This window comes from Musca autumnalis, unplaced genomic scaffold (assembly GCF_047663935.1).
Source record: "Musca autumnalis isolate F117 unplaced genomic scaffold, ASM4766393v1 scaffold_2, whole genome shotgun sequence".
NCBI classification, from domain to species: domain Eukaryota; kingdom Metazoa; phylum Arthropoda; class Insecta; order Diptera; family Muscidae; genus Musca; species Musca autumnalis.
This window is the reverse complement of record NW_027411755.1, coordinates 126341660-126361901: the sequence shown is the minus strand read 5'-3', so window position 1 is coordinate 126361901 and position 20242 is coordinate 126341660. Positions and strand designations below refer to the sequence as shown.

At 40.0% G+C, this 20242-nt stretch overlaps 1 protein-coding gene across 5 annotated transcripts in view; it reads right to left on the bottom strand.

The window, feature by feature from the left end:
• Window positions 1-5088: 5088 nt before the first annotated feature.
• Window positions 5089-20242, bottom strand: part of dia (diaphanous related formin 1) — a 67603-nt gene continuing 52449 nt past the window's right edge. For 4 of the 5 annotated variants that reach the window (XM_073969188.1, XM_073969190.1, XM_073969189.1 and 1 more), the window contains 3 exons: window positions 11012-12967; window positions 10414-10944; window positions 5089-5940 (listed from right to left, as the gene is read on the bottom strand). In XM_073969188.1, the coding sequence (XP_073825289.1) occupies window positions 5462-5940; window positions 10414-10944; window positions 11012-12967 (2966 nt within the window). In that variant the 3' untranslated portion in view covers window positions 5089-5461. Of the gene's footprint in view, window positions 6518-6585; window positions 6909-7120; window positions 7512-8445; window positions 10945-11011; window positions 12968-20242 lie in introns of all 5 variants that reach the window. The other variant, XR_012410452.1, reaches the window with a different exon arrangement.

Sequence of the window (20242 nt, the reverse complement as noted above, 5' to 3'; positions counted from 1 at the left end):
AATCGATTAGTTGTCAAAGAGAACCGTACCTAAAATCTTCTGAGCAACATTTTTGTAGAATTTTTGGATGTTGAAAAATCTCATCTTGTGGTACTTTCACTACGGTTCAAGAAATAAAGGACGAAAAGGACATGAAAGGCATTGAGTTAGAAGAATGATATGTTCTACAAAAAGATTCGCCAATCGATTTGATTGAAGACATGTCACCTCAAAATGAAGCTACAACAACGCCAAACGGAGATATGGAGCTATTTTCCAAAGTATTATAGGGAAAAAATCAAAAACTTCATCGCGCGATATCTCAGAAACTTGACCTATGGCGAAAATTTCCTTTTGGGTTCTTAGTATACTCATCAAGGGCTTTCACATTCAAAAGAAATTTTCCACCCCCCAGACTTTTAGTTCCATTTTGTGTCACAGTGTTATTGATCAGCATAAAATTCTATGTCGATTTGACCATGTCCGTCCGTCCGTCAGTCCGTCCGTCTGTCTGTTGAAATCAAGATACAGCTCGCAATTTTAAAGATAGAGAGTCAAAATTTGGTACAGAAGTTTTTATTACTTGCAGGATGGTTGGTATTGAAAATGGGATATATCGGTCCACGTTTTGATATAGCCCCCATAGAACGGTACCTCCCGATTTTCGGTATTTTTAAGGTTTTAGCTTCATTATCCTGCCAAAATGGCTAAAATTTGGTACGTAGTCTTCTTTAGGGGTATAAAACTTTCCCCCAGAATTTTGTCTGTATCGGTCCACACCTTCATATAGCCCCCATAGAAGGGTACCTCCCGATTTTCGGTATTTTTAAGGTTTTAGCTTTATTATCCTACCAAAATGGCTGAAATTTGGTACGTAGTCTTCTTTAGGGGTATAAAACTTTCCCCAGAATTTTGTCGGTATCGGTCCACACCTTTATATAGCCCCCATAGAACGGTACCTCCCGATTTTCGGTATTTTTAAGGTTTTAGCTTCATTATCCTACCAAAATGGCTGAAATTTGGTACGTAGTCTTATTTAGGGGTATAAAACTTTCCCCCAGAATTTTGTCGGTATCGGTCCACACCTTTATATAGCCCCCATAGAACGGTACCTCCCGATTTTAGGTATTTTTAAGGTTTTAGCTTCATTATCACACCGAAATGGCTGAAATTTGGTACTTAGTATACATTGGTGGTATAAAACTTCCCCCAGAACTTTGTCGGCATCGGTCCATGCCTTCATATAGCCTCCATAGAACGGTACCTCCCGATTTTCGGTATTTTGAACGCTTTGGCCTCAATATTCCACCGAAATGGCTGAAATTTGGTATTTAGACTTTGTTGGGGGTGCTCAAACTTCCCCTTTAAATTTGTCGGTATAGGTCCACGCCTTCATATAGCCCCCATAGAACGGTACCTCCCGATTTTTGTAATACTGAAGATTGTGACTTCAATATCCAACCGAAATGGCTGAAATTCGTTATTTCGTCTTCCAAGAGTTATAAAATATTCCAAAAGAGTATTATCAGTATAGGTCCACATCTTCCTATATTCCCATAGAAGCGTACTTCTTGACTTTCGGTATTTTTTAAGTTTTGTTGTTGTTGTTGTAACAGTGTTTTTGTTATGTTTATTTGTTCGTTCCTCTGTTCAATCTGGCTCTGGGTCTATCTCCAGTTCAAGAAAAGTGGCTGCTTCGATGGGATGTAGCCATAGATCCACTGGAGTTAGATGGGTAGGTTTGGCGGGGCAGTTAAAAAGGTGTTGTGTGTCGTGCGGGCCCATGCCGCATACTGGGCAGATGTCTTGCACGGTGCGATCGATTTCCGCCCAATAAGAATTTAGGCGACTGCAATATCCCGAGCGTAGTTGGGCCAAAACTACTCTAGTTTGTCGTGGCAGCTGCGATAGATGGACGATGTACTCCAAGTACTTTATTCACACTATAGTTGCTTAAGGCCTTGGCAACTGCGTCCGTGTGAATGCTATTCAATCCTGCTTGATATGCTTGTTGATCTAGGGGTTCTCTCCTGTATCGTTGGACCTCTCCCTCTAGAGCATGGATATCCTTCCTGATCTCCCTGAATGGGCCGGGCCTACCCACAAGATGGTGATTGGGATGGCTCACACGATAACATCCAAGCAGGTACTGCAACGAAAGCATCCCATTGTGTTGCTTTACAGGAAGAATTTTTGCCTCCTCATGTAGATGGTCCACTGAAGATTTGAGGAGGCACCCTGTCGCTGTTCTCAGGGCTGCATTTTGGCAAGTTTGAATCTTTTTCCAGTTCGAATCACACAATCTCGGGGACCAGACTGGAGCCGCATAGCTTACCACAGACCGACCTATCGCGTTATATGTGGTCAACAAGGTTTCTTTATCTGCACCCCAAGTGCTGCCGGCCAGGGACTTGAGGACCTTGTTCCTACTTTTCAACTTGTCGCAGATAGCTGTGGCGTGTGCGCACGACGTGAATGTAGTGTCGAATGTGACCCCTAAAATTTTAGGGCAGTTTGTGGTCGGAATTCTGCTACCGTCGACCACGACATTCAACTCACGTCCAAACTGCGCTGTCCATGTGGTGAACAGAGTGGCTGTAGATTTTGTGGGGGAAATCTGCATATTCCTCGAATGGAAAAAGGTGGTAAGATCAGTTAAATAGTTGTTCAGTCTCTCACAGATGTCATCAGGATAGGTACCCGACGCCAAGATCGTGCAATCATCCGCATACGTCACGATCTCAATGCCGTCTGGAGGGGGTGGAATACAGGAGAGGTAGAGGTTAAACAGTTCCGGAGATATCACCCCACCTTGGGGAACTCCCTGTTTCACTCTACGGGGTTTGGACTTCTTATTCCTGAATTCCACGTAAGTTTTTAAGTTTTAGTCACATTCTCTTACCGAAATATAGGAAATTTGGTATTTAGTCTTCTTTGAGCCTAAAAACTTTCCGTCAGAAATTTGTCGGTATAGATCGACATTTTGAAATAGCCCCCATAGAATGGTGCCTCACATTGTTTTACCAAAATTGCTGAAATTTAGTATTAAGTCTTCTTCATACACGAAAGGAAACTAATTATTCCATTTTACTTCAATACAACTTGTGGTGGAGGGTATAACAAGTTCGGCCCGGCCGAACTTAACGCCGTTCTTACTTGTTTTTGATATAATTTTTTCCACGATACTGGTATGGTAGAGATCAATAGGTAACATCTGGATAAAACCTTAATCCACGAAACATTAGTGCTTCGATTGCTGGAACTTGAGGAATTTGTAATGAAGCTCAAGAATTGGTCTCGTAGAATAACAATCTTAAGGTTCACCAAATACTAGCCGTTGCTTCTGTGCGTCAAAAATCAGAGTGTTCTGCGGTTATATTCAGCCCTATTCTGAACGCATGGGAGTTGGGAATTTTTTCCCATTCCCACATTTTCGTATTCTGAACAAAATTTTGTGGGAGTTTTTTTCCCATTTCCCATCTCCCCTCATTCTGAATGAAGTTCGAATTGGGAATTTGTTCCCATGGGAAAAAAGTATACATTCTCTATCTTGAATTGTGGGAGAATTTTGTGTCTTTTTGTGGGAAAAATCTCCCCAGCAAACAGTGTGGGAGTTTGAAAAAAAATGCAAGAAATTTCATATTTTTATGAAATTTCATATTTTAAGACATCTACACGACAAAATTATTGCAAATATTTATAATCGCCATGTGTTTGCTTAATAAAAGCATACAAAATGTACTGTAAAATATGTCATTAGTAGACTTCGGATTTTGCATATTCTTATATGATACAAAAACCTGCAAGAATCTAACATGTTTTACACCGATAAAAAATTTTCCTTTATGTTATCGAACAAAACAAAAAAAGTAGTAAAAATTAGTAGATTTTTGCAGTTCTGGAACAGACCATATGTATTGAAATACGAGAAAAAGAGTCATGGTTGATTCTATTAACGCAGAACAACAAGTAAAAACAAATCAATTTCAAAAGAATTTTTGGCAATAATTATTAAAATATATTGGAAAATAACCATAATATATACAATCTTTACAACTTTTATTCATTTTCGTAATATAACTTTCGGGTTTTTTAAATCAGACGACCAACGTTCTATTGAAAACGTGTTAGTCTCCTCAACGACACGACAAAGATCACAGGCGTACATACATATATGCCAAATTATTGCAATGCTATTCCATTTTCCGAAATGCCTTTTCTTGAATAGGATCGTTATTTTTGAACGTAGAAGCTTGAAATTTTGCAAGGGCATGTGTTTTAGTTTTAGATTCAATCACAAACGTATTTTATTATTATTATTATTATTTATTTTTTTTTTTTTTTTGAGATACGTCTTCGGATTTTTATGGTGACGATATGTAATAACAAGCAAAAATATGTAATAATCGAGAAAAATATCCGAACTTATCTTTTTGAATTTTTTTAAAAATATGCAAAATACGAGTTCTAGCGATCATTAGGAATAAGTAAAACTAAGTAACTAACTAAAATTACTCGGTATCAACATACAATTTTTAAATTCGTTACAAACTTAAAAAGTTCCTATTACTTTTTACATAAAAATTATGTTTGCCTACTAATTAAAAAATGCTTACACCAATTCGCACAATCTGAAGAAAATGTGCTTATTAGAACAACATCACACATCGTTGACTCCATTCACTTAAAAAATCCATAAATCAATGCACGGTTGTTGAATTAAGTAAGTTGTGCTTTTGCTAATCTAATTCAAAAACCGCGAATTCAATGCAAACAGGCATTTTGTATTACAAAACAAAATTACAGCCCCCTAAAAGTATGCTATCATAATTTGGTGTAACTAATTTCGAATTTCTAAAATTCAATTCCCATGATTTGATGTTCCCACGTCGTTGAGAATATGGAAAACGTGGGAATGGGAAATTTCGCTCCCATGGGAATGTTCAGAATAGGGCTGATTATCTGCCAAAATCTACTGACTTGTGCCTAATATCAACTGAAATTTCACAAATGGCTGAACTTGAATGCCCTTCGGCCCACAGAAAAATATTCAATGCCTGCAACATCCCTCCAAGCTTCATCCATCTCATTGATTACATCCATTTACCATTATGTTTGTTGTTGTTTTTTTATTTTACATTTACATTCTCTTTTCGATGTATAAAAATAAAACATATTAAATAGTTAGCAATAGTTTAGATTTAGATTTTAAGTATACATAGTAGGAGTTATCTCAATGTTCGGTCTTTGTAGATAGGATCTCACGTCGTTATAAAAATAGAATAAGAATAATAATAATAAAAATAATAAATGTAATTTTGTTTTTCATTATTGTAATGACTTAATGACTACAAGCGGCATCTTTTCGTTTTGTTTCGTTTTTCTTTTAGTTAAACTTAAAAAAGAAGAAGAATATCTATATATATGCATATATACACAAGTTTGTTGTTGTTGGTGTTTTTGTTTTTTCTTAACTGTTAAACTAAGCAGAACCCATTAATGCTTCATTGGCCAGCAGTTCTCGTGACACCAAACCGGAGGGTGCAACTCTTGTTCGCGATCGTGATCGACTTAATTGTGCTCTTCGTTCGGCTCCAGCCGGTCGTTGTCTTCTTTGTTGACGATTATTTCGACTACCGAATGCCGAACCTGTCTGTAAAGCTTCCAATAGACTGTCCATAACACCCTCTTGGGCATGAGCTGCATCCATATCGACCAGAGCCAATTTTCGCTGCTGCCTTTCCATTTGTTCACGCAACGACTGTTCGCGTGCCTCTTGTAGGCGACGTTTCTTTTGTTCCTCCTCACGCTGACGAACGATTTCTTGATGTGCCTGCAGGAAGGCATCCTTGAAGGTTTTAATATCAACAAAGAATTCTTCCATGGTATATTTGGCCGGATCAAATGCAAAATATTCGCCAAGCTCCTTGTAGAGTCGTTCCATTTGTACTTGCATTTTACCTGAAGGCAATGGGAGAAGAAAAGAGGAGTTTGATTAGTTTTTATGGACGATTATGAATGAATATTGTAAATTATTTAAAAAGGTATTTACTTAGAGGAGAATCTTTTTTAGATTAGTTTGATGTATGGATTGGTGATTAAAAGGAATCAGAGGAATATTTTTAATATGATAGTCGAATACGAGAGTGATGCAATCTTATGTGTACTAAACAGCCTGTGTCCTTTGATTGCCAGTCTAGGACACCGACGGAGAAGGTGTTCGATTGTTCTAGCCTCTTCCACATCTTCACATACCCTGCAGTACTCAATGTTGTTGTCGTCCCACTTTCTTGCAAGAAATCAATCTAATGCTGCAATGACCAGTAACGACATCTACAAAAATTCTCTCTGATCTCTGATTTGGAAAATGAGGGAAGGGGTGCAATTTTACTTCCTGAGATTTCCGAAACCTTGCTTCAAGGTCCACCCTGCCAGATCGTTGCGGGTTTCTCGGCGAAAAGCTAACAGGGTTTGTTGAGGAAGAAGCAATGCGGTGGATTGACACAGTCATCCACCTTAGAATCAGAGGGAATCACGTCTTACCAGTTCATCAACTGTCTGATTTCCATTTAACGACTACACCAAAAATTTTTGTGATAGTCATACAATTTTGAACAGTCTTAGATTCAAAAGAGAAGGACCCTAATGCCTTTAGAGCAGCCTGGCACTGCACGTATACTTTGACTATCCCATCTTCAAAGTCTGTCACTCCCGCAAGGATTACAACACTGCAAAGACTTCTCCCTGGTAAACACTGCAGTTGTCGTTAAGTTTATAAGAGCGTCTGACGTTTCGTTCTTCATAATACACACCGGCTTTGGTGTCATCTTTCATCTTCGACCCATCAGTGAAAATGGATAGGCTATCAGAAAGTGTTCTTCATTAGCTTAGCTTGTGTCAAAGTCGAAATGTTGTCGGTTTCATCCCGCCTGTCACTTAGCCCAATCTGGTTACCTATCCGCTGCAGAACGATTGCCGTGAACAACGCCACATGTTAAGCTACTTAAAACATCCGCCCAACATGCGGTGCAGGTTCACACGACATACCGACGTAACGACCACATTCCTAGAACTGGAGGCAGCCCCAGTGCCAAATTAGGCAGGAAAACGAGCATACAAACATATCATATGCCGTTATAACAACACACCCGATGCGAGATCCGGATTGACTCAGAGGAATCTTCGACCAGGGGCCGTCACCTAAACAATGTGTTCGTGATTTTTTTTTCACCATGGAGCGGCATTTTATCCCGGAATGCCTGCTCCGAACTCTTTTGGTCCGTGCCAGGATAGAGATGAACCCGAGGCCAGTATGTATCTGTTCCGTTTGCCATATCGCCATCCACCACCTGTCAGTATCGGTGAGATATAATGGATGTAGGGAATGGGTGCATTTCCGAGGGTTCTGTGGCCTTAGTCGCACCCGGGATTACAGCGATAGGTATGTTGCTGCGCCAGAACATCGCCCAGTGTGTCTTGAACTTCATCGTCCGACTCTTCGACGTCGTCGGAATACGAGACGCCCCCGCAGTCTGCCCAACAACAACAAACGCAGCATCTAACGCCACAAGTTGTTGTTCAACGGCCCGGAAATACATCATTCCTGCAATTCAATTGCAACGGTCTCCGCAATAAGTTCGGCGAAATTGTGGACTTTATGAGTGGAAAAAACATCATGGTCGCCGCAATCCAGGAAACAAAGCTCACCGCCACCCATAGCATTCAACGTTGTGGAGGCTACAACGTTTTTCGGAAGGATCGCACAAGAAGCGGAGGAGGAGACTTTCCTTCCTTATACACCAGTCTGTCCAGTACAGACCTACCTCGCTTGAGCTTTACTTAGTTACCCATACATGGAATGTATGGGGGTAGCAGTAAAGTGTGGTACTGCCGAAGTAGAGCTGCTTAATGTGTACATGCCGATGAATAGCTTTGCCCGGCGTTATATGCCCGATATTAGTTCGCTTTTAGAGGACAATAACCTTATGGTGCTAGGGGACTTCAATGATCATCATGAGCTTTGACATTCCACCCTAGGTAATGACAAGAGGGGTACAGAGAGCTGCCCATTCCCTCAGATCCTCGGGTAGCTGAGAGAACTTTCCGGGACATCATCACTACAGCAGCACTCGCTGCATACCTGCTGGTCGAATACCCCAAAATAAGACCAAATTTCCCAGCAGAGGCGACGGGACTAGCAAATGAGCGTGATGAGCTTCGTCGTACGAACCCTGAAGACCCGAGATTTAGAGAGCTTACACTAGGCGAACATAAGCGGAAAAAGTGGCTAGACAACCTGAAGCAATGCAACATTGACGGGATTAAGTAAATTGTAGGCAAAGGTTAATTCACTTCCGAATGCGGAAAAGAAGGATGACAGAATGGCCTTTACTTTCAATAGCCTGACAGTAACTGACCCAAAGAGGTGCGCGTTGTTTTTTAACCGGCAATTCATAGCGCACCTACAGAGTTATAGTGCGAAGAGGAGTGTGCTACGAAGTATAAGAAGAGCCCTCCCAGCCGAGGAGGTACTACCACAATTTACGATGGGCGATGTTGCAGATGTCATCCGAAACGCGAAATCATCCAAAGCGGGCCCACACCGAATATCGATGGTAATGCTTAAGCAACTGGATAAACCCGGAGTTGAGTATTTAACAAATGTTCTCAACCTATAGCTAGCCACCCATATTATACCACAAGCCTTGAAAGTTGGCAGGGTGGTACCCCTACTGAAGACAGGCAAGGATGCCAGCAGAGGTGAATCGTACAATGCCGATCTTCCCTCCTTTCCCTAGTAGCAAAGATTTTAGTGCCGCTACACCTCCCCCAAAATAAGAAGCCGTTTTTCCAGTTGCCCAACATCAACATGGATTTCGGAAAATGCAACAGCATCAGACGCCATATCCACACATATCAGTAGAGGGCTGAACCAGAACAGGCCGTGCGACCGAACTGTCATGGTGGCTCTTGACCTATCGAAAGCCTACGATACCGTCAACCAAGCCAAGCTGTTCAAAGATATGGAGAAGACTACTCTCCAGCCGTGTTTGAAACGTTGGGTGATCGACTATATGTGCGGACGCCAATCGTTTGTGGAATTCAGAGACAAGAAGTCCAAACCCAGTAGACTGAAAAAGGGAGTTCCCCAAGGAGGGGTGATATTTCCGAAACTGGTTTACCTCTACCTCTCTGAAATTCCACACCCTCCAGACGGCATAGAGTTCGTAATGTATGCGGATGATTGTACGATCTTGGTTCGGGTGATAGGTTAACTGTCTACATAGCTGACCTAGTGCAGTTCTTCCATCTGAGGAATATGAAAATATCCGCCGTTAAATCCACATCCACACTGTTCACCACTTGGACGGCTGAAAAGAGGCTCCCACTGAACACATAGGTCGATGGTGTATTGATTCCGACCACTAACTATCCCAAAATATTGAGTGTAACGTTCGATAGCATGTTTAAGTCCTCCGCGCAAGGGATGCTGATAAAGAAATTTTGTTGACCTCTTACAACGCCATAGGCCGGTCTGCTGTAGGCTATGCGGCGCCAACGTGGTATGCAAATGTTAGCGCTACGCAGCGCTGCCCGAATGCAAAAGAATTATTGAATCTGGATACAGAGGAACCAGAACCTGATAACTGAAATAATACACGTTCGTTCGTGTTGCTACAACAAAAGCAAACCCGATGCGAATCCTACTGTTCGAGTTCCCTTCTTTAGATTCCGGAGGAATTACTTCCTTCTCATGACAGGAGCCGTTTCTCAGTTGTCCAGCATCAGCATGAAGATACGCCCCCAGTGTGGTCCGAATTAAAGTATAGCGTTTAGATCACTGGAAGAATATTCAGACCTGTCGTACGTACCTTTGCATGACAAAACAAAGGTTCTTCTCGTACGTATGCAGTACCTGCCTACGCGTTACCGCGGGAGTCATACTAGCCAGTCATTATAGTGTATAGGAACCACACTCGGTCATATCAAAAAGAATCTTAATGATTTAGAGAAAACCCCTCTAGATCAAGAAGTCTATCGGGCAGGATCGAATAGCATGCACACAGATGGAGTAGTTGATGTCAGAAACAACTAACTGTTCGAAAAGGTAAAGTAAGAGCCCTTGGCTCAACATCTGCCCATCTGCATATTATTAACTTCTCAACCGAACCTACCCAGCTTACTGCAGGAGCTTTGTGGTCACAGCCCGTAGAAGCCAAAATATTCCTAGAACTGAAGATAGAAGAAAAAAGTTCCCTCTCATCTGCTGACTTTAGAAGTCAAATAGGAAACATAGAATCTGATTGTTATTCATATTACGAATTATCATACGGCAGAGGCTTCGATCTTACAAAGAATACTTGCCGTCGATATCGTGGTAGTATCAAACGTATGGCAAATAAGACACGTCTTCCATAAAGTTGTTTTACTTACCCAACACATCGACTTGTTGTCGACAATCTGCAGCAAATTTACTCATTACTTCCGAGAACTTATCATCCTCACATTGTGGCACTTTGTTGTTTTGTAAATCAGTTTCTAGATTTTTGACGGCAGCATTCATTTGTCGCATCGACTTCTGTATTGTATCCAAATTAACGCGGGATGCCTTATCCACATGGGACATATCATCATAGAATGACAAAGCATCGGGGAATTTCTTCTCGACAACATCAACCAAATAGTGAAGCAGTGTGTGTTTGTTTTCAGTATCCTTGGTGTTTGTCAATTTCGTTAGATAGGATATTTCAAAGCCGTAGGCCAGTTCATTCTTGGAACCGGAATTCATGTAATTACCCATAAGCAGTATCAGTTCTAGAATTTTAGAGAACTTCTTGCTATTCCGTACTTCTTCACAGGCCGCTGTGCCAGCAACAATGTCCGGTTTAATATCGGCAACCATATCACTGAAGGTTAGCTTAAAGTTGAGATTATGCAAACGCGGTGAGAGGCGTTTGATTTCACCTAGAAGCAAGAGAGAGAGAAAATAGTTACAAACAAATTATATCGGTGGGGGATGATGTCTTCTTACCTATAGTTGCTGCAAACTGTTCTATGGGCGGCAATGGTTCACCTTTGGCTTTGATTTCTTGCAAACGCTTCAATTGCTCTGGTGGCGGTAAATATTGTATCAATTGTTGCAGAATATTGGAAGACAAAATATCAGTATCACAGCGTAACAGACATATCTTGATTTGTTCATAGGACAAATGCTTGAGGGAACCACCCAATAGGATCAATAAGTTCTGAGCCGATTTACCATCCAAAACCCTCAAATCGATTGTTTTCTTGGTCAGTGTTGTGGGTTTATCTACGGCATCCTTTTGATCCTTCTTTATGGGTTTGGAGGAGAATTTAACCGCCAATTCAGCTAGCAAATCATCGGAGGCCAGTTTATCCTCTTCACATTTAACCCAAAATGATTTTTCGGACATTTTCTGGGGAACAATGGCTTTCCAATTGGCACGTTTCATGGGATTTTTAACTTCCCATTTCTTTTTGGGTTTCAGACCATGTGGCAAGACCGGTGCCATCATCATGGGCGGTGGTGGTCGAGGACCTCCACCCATACCCATGGGCATAGGTGGTGGTGGTGGACCACCCATACCTGGCATTGGTGGCGGTGGTGGACCACGCATACCACCACCCATTCCTGGCATTGGTGGTGGCGGAGGCGGAGGTGGACCGCCTGGACCACCCATACCCGGTGGAGGTGGTGGTGGTGGCGGAGCTGGCATTCTTGCTCCACCCGGCGGTGGCGGTGGCATGGGAATATTCACCTTTGGCAATTTACTTGGTGATTGTGCCACAATACCATTCTTCTCCATATCTTTGATTTTCTCTTCCAACAACGCCACCTTGGCTTCAGCCTCTTGTTTGGCATTTTCCAGTTGTTCGATTTTCTTCTCGTATTCCTCAGCACGTTGTGACTCTTTGGCCTTGGTCTTTTCCACAATATCATCTAACAACAGTGAGGTATCGATATTGAAATTTCGATTTTCGAAATTCGGATCACAGTAACCTTTGTGAAAGACTATTTGCGATATACACTCCTCGATCAGCTGATAATAGGCCGGCCGATAATAGAAGTCATCACGAATATACAACAAATGTTGCATTATCGACAGGAAATAGGGTTCTGCAGGCGTATCGGTAACTAAATTTTTTACAACCTCAAAACAATCCGTCACGTCATCCATATTATAGATGACATTATCGAATCGTTGAATAAACTCCTCGAAATCATCCTCACGTATCTCATTGAAAATCTTAAAATGTTGCTTCAGCGAATCATTGTTACTCGCCTCCACCATTTTCTTGAAGTCATCGAATTTCGCGTACAAACCCATACGCATGATTTCACAGCGCAGGTGGAGACGGAAATTTAAATCGCTCGGCGTATTTGTGAGGGTATTGATAAAAATTAAACTATGGCATGCCAATTCTCGTCGTGGATCGTATTTTTCTGGTATAAAAAGGGAATCCACAATTGGTCGAAATCGTTCACTTGATTTGTACGATGTGGAGGCTGCTGTTGTTATCGCCCTTAGCACCTTATCGTAGCCATTACGTTCATGGACCAAGCAGAATGAGGCTAACAGTTTCACAGCTTCACACATTGTTGTTACTTTGCGGGGATCGAGGGATTGTGCCAGCAGTAATACAACCGTATGTTGATCTGGAGTCAGTACCAAATTTAAACCCCATGTATTATTCATAATCGCCTTTAGACAACGTATACATTCCAGCTCAATGCGATCCAGAGAACGTTCTTTTTTACAGCGGCGCATAATGTTGATAATTTCATCGATACCCTCTTCACCGAATTCCTTAATCCATGACAATGGATTATTTGTGAGGGCAACACGTAAACTTTCCAGGCACGCATAGATTTTCGGTTCACTGTGTTCGCCATTTCGCAGGTACTCAATATAGTCGAGGGGTTTTTCGAATTTTGAATTGGCTCGATGCTCCAGGGAATTTTTACCTATAAAGAAAAAGAATAAGTAGATAAAACGATTAGTAAATTATCGAAGATTCACAAAATGTGCATCAATGCATGGAAAAATGTAAGATGGAGTACAACAATTTTGCACAAAAGAATAAGTCGGCTTTGTCAAAAGCGGAATTTTTGGAACTTTCGCTGTTATATATCTACATTAGCTGCTACGAGAATAAATCGCATTGTGGTGGAAGTACCCGAAGAATTGGACCGATATAATAATCTCCGAACATGATTGAAGTTGTAGGGAAATATTACGACGTGCAAAGTTTGGACCAATGTAAGTCAATCGTATCGATAGTTCTAGTGTATTCCAACCATATTGATTACCAAACAGGGCCATTTTTTCAGGAAGTATGAGCTTTCTACCAAAAAAGTAATCAGCAAGGACTACTTTCCTCTAACAGCACTTGAAATACACTTACGCGAAAAAAAATTGCTGGGAAAGTACTCGGTGGACATTTGATGTCAGAAATATTACGACATGCATGGTTTGAACCAATATCGGTCACTCCTTTCACCGGTTTTACTGTGCACCAGCCGCAGTAGTTGGTCATCGTTCGATTTTGTGTGATTATATGGGAAAATATGGACTTGCACAACAACAATTATATCGTTTTTATGAGAACTACAAGGAATATACTCGGTTAACATTTTCAAAATGATCCTTTAACAGCCCTTGAACTACATATAAGCGAAAATTTCGAACTTTCGTGAGGGAAGTACTAGAATTAGAGAATCGATATAGACCATCTTGGAATTTTTTTCACCACAGAATTATGAGACGTTGATTTGTTGGGTTAGATGGTCAATTGAAGTATTGTGAGAGCTCCGAAGGCAGAAAAAGCACTTTGACACACCTTGGGGAACTCATTCCACCTTTTAATAAGACAAACGCCACCATCACTGTTCTATCGCACGGCTTGCTCTGGTTGATTCCTTAACTAATATGTGTGGAGATGGCGTGTAGCGCTGTTGTAGAGCTATGCTGCTTCCGGAACCCATACTGATGATCGGCAACTGGATAGCTATTACTGCCGCTGGGGAGGACTAAAGCATCAAGGGTCTTTGCTTAGGGCGAACAAATTTTAATCGGTCTGTACGATTAAACTTTGCGAAGCGGGACAAACCTGCTATTTTTCCAGACTTCGGGCGCGATGTAGGTGTCTTGCAACTGGTTGAGAACTTTAGTGAGATACTCAACTCCCAGCTCATAAGCTGTTTTAGCATTTCCATGGAGATTCCATCAAAGCCCAAAGCTTTGGATGATTTTGTAATTTGTGGTGGTTCCTCCTTGTGGTGGTACTCTTCTCTTCGCCCTGTTACTAAAATAAATAAACTACAATAACTTGCGCACCCTTTTTCTGATTGGTCAACGTAACGTCTCCAAACGTGACTGAGGTTCTATCTTCCTTATTTCTAAGGTTCGAGAGTGATTTAACCGTTGCTAACAATTCACTTATTCCGGCTTGCAACTCTTCAGATGATTTAACCATATGTTCTGCTTATGTTCACCGACCAACGTGTTAACTTCCAGTGTCAGCTCCGTGACTCGGGGGTTGGCACGACGAAGCTCATTATGTCATTTGCTAATCCCGTTGTCTCTGCTGGGAAATTTGGTCTCACATCGGTTATTCGACCAGCAGGTATATGGCGAGAGGCTGCAGCAGTGATGCTGTTTCGGAACGTCCGTTCTGCTACCCGAACATCAAAAGAATTGGGCTGATCTATGAAGCAGTGATTATGGAACTCTCTGAAACTTGGCCAATTAGCTTTCCTATGTTTGATGAAAGTACGGGGTTCAGAGGAACCGAGGGCCGAATGCCACAACTCATGATGTGAATTAAAGTCACCAAGACCAGATGTTATGACAAAAGTAGGCTAATGTTGGCCCTATAACCTGGATACAGCTATTTATCGGCGGGATGTATACGTACAGCAACTCTACCTCGGCAGTTTCACACCTGACTGCTACCCCCATACATTCCATGTACGAGTCATTAGAGCCAGGCTCAGACGAGATAGGTCTGTATTGAACAGACTGACGCAATAGGAAATCTAGGACCCACCTCACTTTTGGTGCGATTATTCCTTAGTACGTTGTAACTGTCACAACGCTCTAAGCTGTAGTTGTTGTTGAGCTTGGTTTCCTGCACCGGCGCGACCGTGATATTCTTCCGACTCATGAAATCCACTATTTACTCGATTTTATCTCGGAGTCCACTGTTATTAAATTGCATAAAGGGTGCATTTTCGGGGATTGAAACAGTAATGAATTGTGTTAAGTACTGCTCACGCAACAACAACCGAACAAAACCACTGAGATGCTTCTACGCCCGGCGTCTATTGCATCGCACCAAAGGTTGAGTGTGGTGGATGCGGATGTGACAAACTGAGCTCATCCAGCACGGGTCACTGTAGGGTTGGATCTCTAATGTCAAGATGGGATGACAGTGGCTTCGACTACTGTAGATTATGTGAAGATACAGAAGAGATAGAGACGGTCGAACACCTACCTCGCATGTATCCTTTGTTGCACACAAAAAGACACCGACTACGAGATAGATACGAGATTTGGTTAAAGTTATTTATTTATTGATATTAATATCATAGCGAAAATAATATTAATATAGGAGAAAGAAAAGCATTGGCTGCAGAGGCCATTAGCTAATACAATTTATAATTCTTAAGATACCGGAGGATATGAACAAATATATTATTGACTTTGTGATTGATATAAAATTATAAATACTGTTGATGTTGTCCGTGCTGAGGGTTTTGAGAATTTCCATGGCATTATTGTTGAGAATAGTTTGTTGAATTTGTGAGAGGCAGGTACAGGATACTAAATTGTGTTGAACGGAATTTATGTTGCCGCATTTAGTACATTTGTTGTCGATGTTTTTATTTAACAGATGTTGGTGTGTGGACGGGAGGCATACGTATATGTGGAATTAGTTCTACTGTAGTGGTAGTGTTGATAGTTAAATTAATTGGCCTGAAAATGTTGACCAATCTCGGTAGAAATATGTTTCCTAAGATCCATTTGATCAATTAATGAATCAGTTAGTATAGGTGCCATGCAAGCATATTTGGCGACGGAATCTGCGTTTACATTTCCATATATCCAACTTGTGGTTAAAGTTAATAGTTGAAAATTATGAAGATTACACCGCAATAACCATTATATGAGAATTAGAGACATAGAAGGTGAAGTCTAAACTTCAATTGAAACTTAAAGTGAAGAAGACTTCCTCAAAACATGAAGTTGCTTCGAGTAGTCCAGTAGATGGAAGCGTTGTGAAGCTCGGCGTTAAGAAAATAGCGTTTTTTATTGTTGTCACCTAAGCTTGTGAGGAATTCAACTACTGCACAGAATGAGATGTCTTATCGATGTTACCACTTTACCAAATGTTGTGTTGCAGGACGGTTGGATATATCTTATCTGTTCCAGAGAATCTCTACTATAAATCTTATACAGGTTGCAAATCATCATGAAAAATGGGATAATACATGATTTCCTTAACCAAGCTTCATCAATCAAAAGGCATTACGTCACTATTAACAATGTCATCATCGCTTTCGGATTCAAAGATAGAAACGTTAACTTTTTTGCAAATACATTATGACATCACTCGTTGATATAAACGTTAAAAGCCTTTGAACGCTTAACTGCAGGTATCAACGGCTAAATGCAGTCTTATCTTTATTTTCCCTCTCTCTCTCTCAAAAAAGATTTCAAATTTGCAATATTAGTCATATTTTAGGTGTTGTGTGAATCTTTGTGTGTCATTTTTTTGTTTTGTTATTATCTGGTTGTTGTCATTTCCATTTTAAGACAAAAATATATAAAACAAATGTTTAAAATAGAGATGCAGTCAACAATAAATTACAAATGTGGCATTTAAAGAAAATAGAATAAGTCTATATGTATATTTAATTATAGCGAATAGAAAAAATCACAGCGGTGGATTTGTTGCACCAAGAGTCACTCTTACTAAGTCCTTTTGATTACTTCGACGAGACGAAAATAATTTCAGCGCAAACCGAAGGTTAGTATTACAATCAGTACATCCGCTTCAAATTAGCCCAATGTCTTAAGACACCACTTGTAGAGAAGTTTTATATGACATAATTATTCTGAGGTATATTTTTGCCACCGTTGAAAATGTGATGTTGTCAAACCCAGTCATTCAGTGTACAAGGCGAGTGTGCACTAGGGTTATACAACCTCATATCCCTGTATCATAGCGTGATGAGTTTCTACATAAGATTACATAAAATCTTATTTAAAAGGTGATTCGGTGAAAAAACCTCACACACAAAATGATTTTAAAATTTGAATTTTTAGTATAAGTCAATGCAGGCAAATATATAATTGAAAATAAATATTACATATTACAAATAAACATTAGAGTCACATGTGATAACCAAACTGACATAACATTTGTTTCTCACTAATTTTCTTTAATTCTGAGAATCATAAAAATGTCGTAAACGCGTTTTTGAAAGACATTTTTAAATTAAAAAAATTAAAATCTTTTCAAAGTGGTCTGTGCATGACCTTTTTCTATATTTGAATGGAATAAACGTTATTTTAATCATTAGTAGACTTAAGTAAGTTTATTCATTCGTGCAACAGGAAATAATTTTTGAAAAAAACAAAATTTTTTCATTTCATACCTTTTTTAAAAAAATATTTTTTTAATCAATTTGTGCGTGAACTTCTTTTATATTTCAATGGAATAAATGTTATTTTAGTGATTAATAGGCAAAAGTTCATTCATCCGTGCTACAGGAAATCATTTTTGAGAAAATTCATAACCCTAGTGTGCACATCATTGCACCACCTTCAGGTACCTCCTCCGAAAAGTTCAAACGCCACTTGGGCGCACATTAGAGTTGTGTAGTTCCGAAACGAACTAATTCCAAGGAACTATTCCGGACAAGGAACTATTGGAACTATATCCAGCTCTTGCGTTTATATAGTTCATATAGTTCCTTTCGTTCCAATATGTTGGAAAGGTTGCTGAACCGACCCATTGGAGGAGGAAAGTGCTACGGGAGAATCATCCATCAGTAAGACGGATGATTCGTTGATACCGCAGACCTCCAAAAATGCCACAACCAAACATGCAATGGACAAGAAAGCGTACCGAATAGCAGCTACATACTGCAATCAGTACGAAAATAAATATCCGAATACCATCAGCTGATAAGATCGCACCTCGAGTTTGTGAAAAAGTTCGAGAGAAACTATCCACATATAGCTAAGAGCACTTCAAGAATAGGAGGAACACCTGTGGAGGCCCACAAAGAGATGCTTGCCAAGGAAACCTTTTTTCAGATAAGGGAAGGTGTTCCTCAAAAGCAGCGTACGTAAAAATACTTAAATAACAATTCCAATCGTTTCGTTTCGTATTTTCCATAGGAACAATACAAAACAAAACATAACCCACGATGGCGGAGTTCGCTGTTTAGTTTCGTTTTGTTTACATTCGTGAGTGCGAACAAAACGAAAAGCGAAAAGTACTCAACTCCACAAGAGCAGATAGAAAACTAAATAGTACTAAACACATGTGAACAAATCAAAAACGTTTGGTGGTTGATAAAATATTCACTGTGGTATGTTGATGTTAGTTTATAGGGTTGTTAAGCAATCACGTGTGTGTGTGTGCTTGAGTGTGTCATTGACCATAACGCACGGCAAACGTTTGCCAAAAATTATTTCTGTTTCGGTGGTGAATGAATCAACTCGGCAAAGAATAGCCGAAGTTACATTTCAGCAATCGTACGGTTTCCATCTTTTTACATTGAAAGGTTTGTGGTTTTGTTTTGGTTATGAGAATGAAACGATTCAGAGAAGCTGAAAAGTTTGTGGCTTTGTGTGATTGGTACGGAAATCGTTTTGTTTGTTTACGTTCATTGCTCAAAAGCGACTAGATCACAGCTTTCAAAAGCCTGAGAAGAAGCAAAAAAAAAAAAGATCAGAAGTAGGAGCAGCCAGAACTTTGGAGCTAAAAAATAAGAAAATTAAAACCTATCATGAATCAAAAGGCCAGCCTATGATGGATCAATATTCAAACCTGCCGGAACCCGATGACTCCTAATGAGGCCAGTGACTTACGTCATAACCGCAGAATTTAGGCGCTATCGGCGAAGGAACCCGTCACAATATTGTGGGCAGGCTTCTGCTTCTTGTGTGAACACAACTGAATGTACACAAACATTGGTGGTGATTCTGCTTTGTCTTAACCATCCATGATCTAGAGAGAATGAGAGAGAGCGGTTCAAAAGTACAAACGTGGACAGCTAAAACAGTTCTATCTGACAGACTTGCATAGTATTCACAATCATGCAGTGTGCCGTCTGCCTTTTTTTTTACTTTGGTCCCAGAGGAGCCTGAAAATTTACATTTTACACGAATCAACTACAACTAATGATTGAATCGGAGGACCTAAACTTGTAACAGAACTTGTTTTAGATATTGATTTTGATATTCTTCCATTTTATGAACATATTCAGCCTTGCAAATGAGTTCCAAGAAAGAGCTACGGGTGAACTGAAACTTGAGAGCAAAACTGTGTAAGAAATCAATTATGTTGCAAAGAAAAATGAGCAGACTAATCGCAGACTCTGCTTCTGCTTTTAGAGCCACTAGAGGCTTTTTGCTTGGTCGTCCCCAATCATTGTGTTATTAACCGAACAACAATCCGCCTAATACATGTTGTAAGTTATAGTGCTTCCTCATGAAGATCATGGACTGAGCACCTGGAATATCACAGATTGACAGTTCGACGTGCAAATAATTCCGGACTTTACTAAACCAACAGTCGTAGTTGACATGTTACTATACTAATAAGTAGTACAAGTACAACCAATAAACGAAGAAACAATTATTTTGTAATTAAAGTCTACTCTTACGAACAATCTGTAAAAGGCACAAATTCATTCTGTAACAAAAAATACTCTTAATTTTCAAATATGACCATAAAAGCAAAAATACCTACATAAAACGTAGATTTAGTTATTTTTATTTTTTTTGTTCATTTAAATATTTATTCCTATTTTAGAAACGTTCGCACATAAATATTTATAGAATTAACACGTTTCATCCATCCGTCATATACTTGAACGTTCAGCTACTTATTAAAATATTTCTCTTTCTCTCGTGATATTCATTCATTTTCGGTACGAAAATAATCTTTCGCTTTTATTACATTTTCTCTTTCTCTTCAAGTTTAATGTTAAATTAAAAAT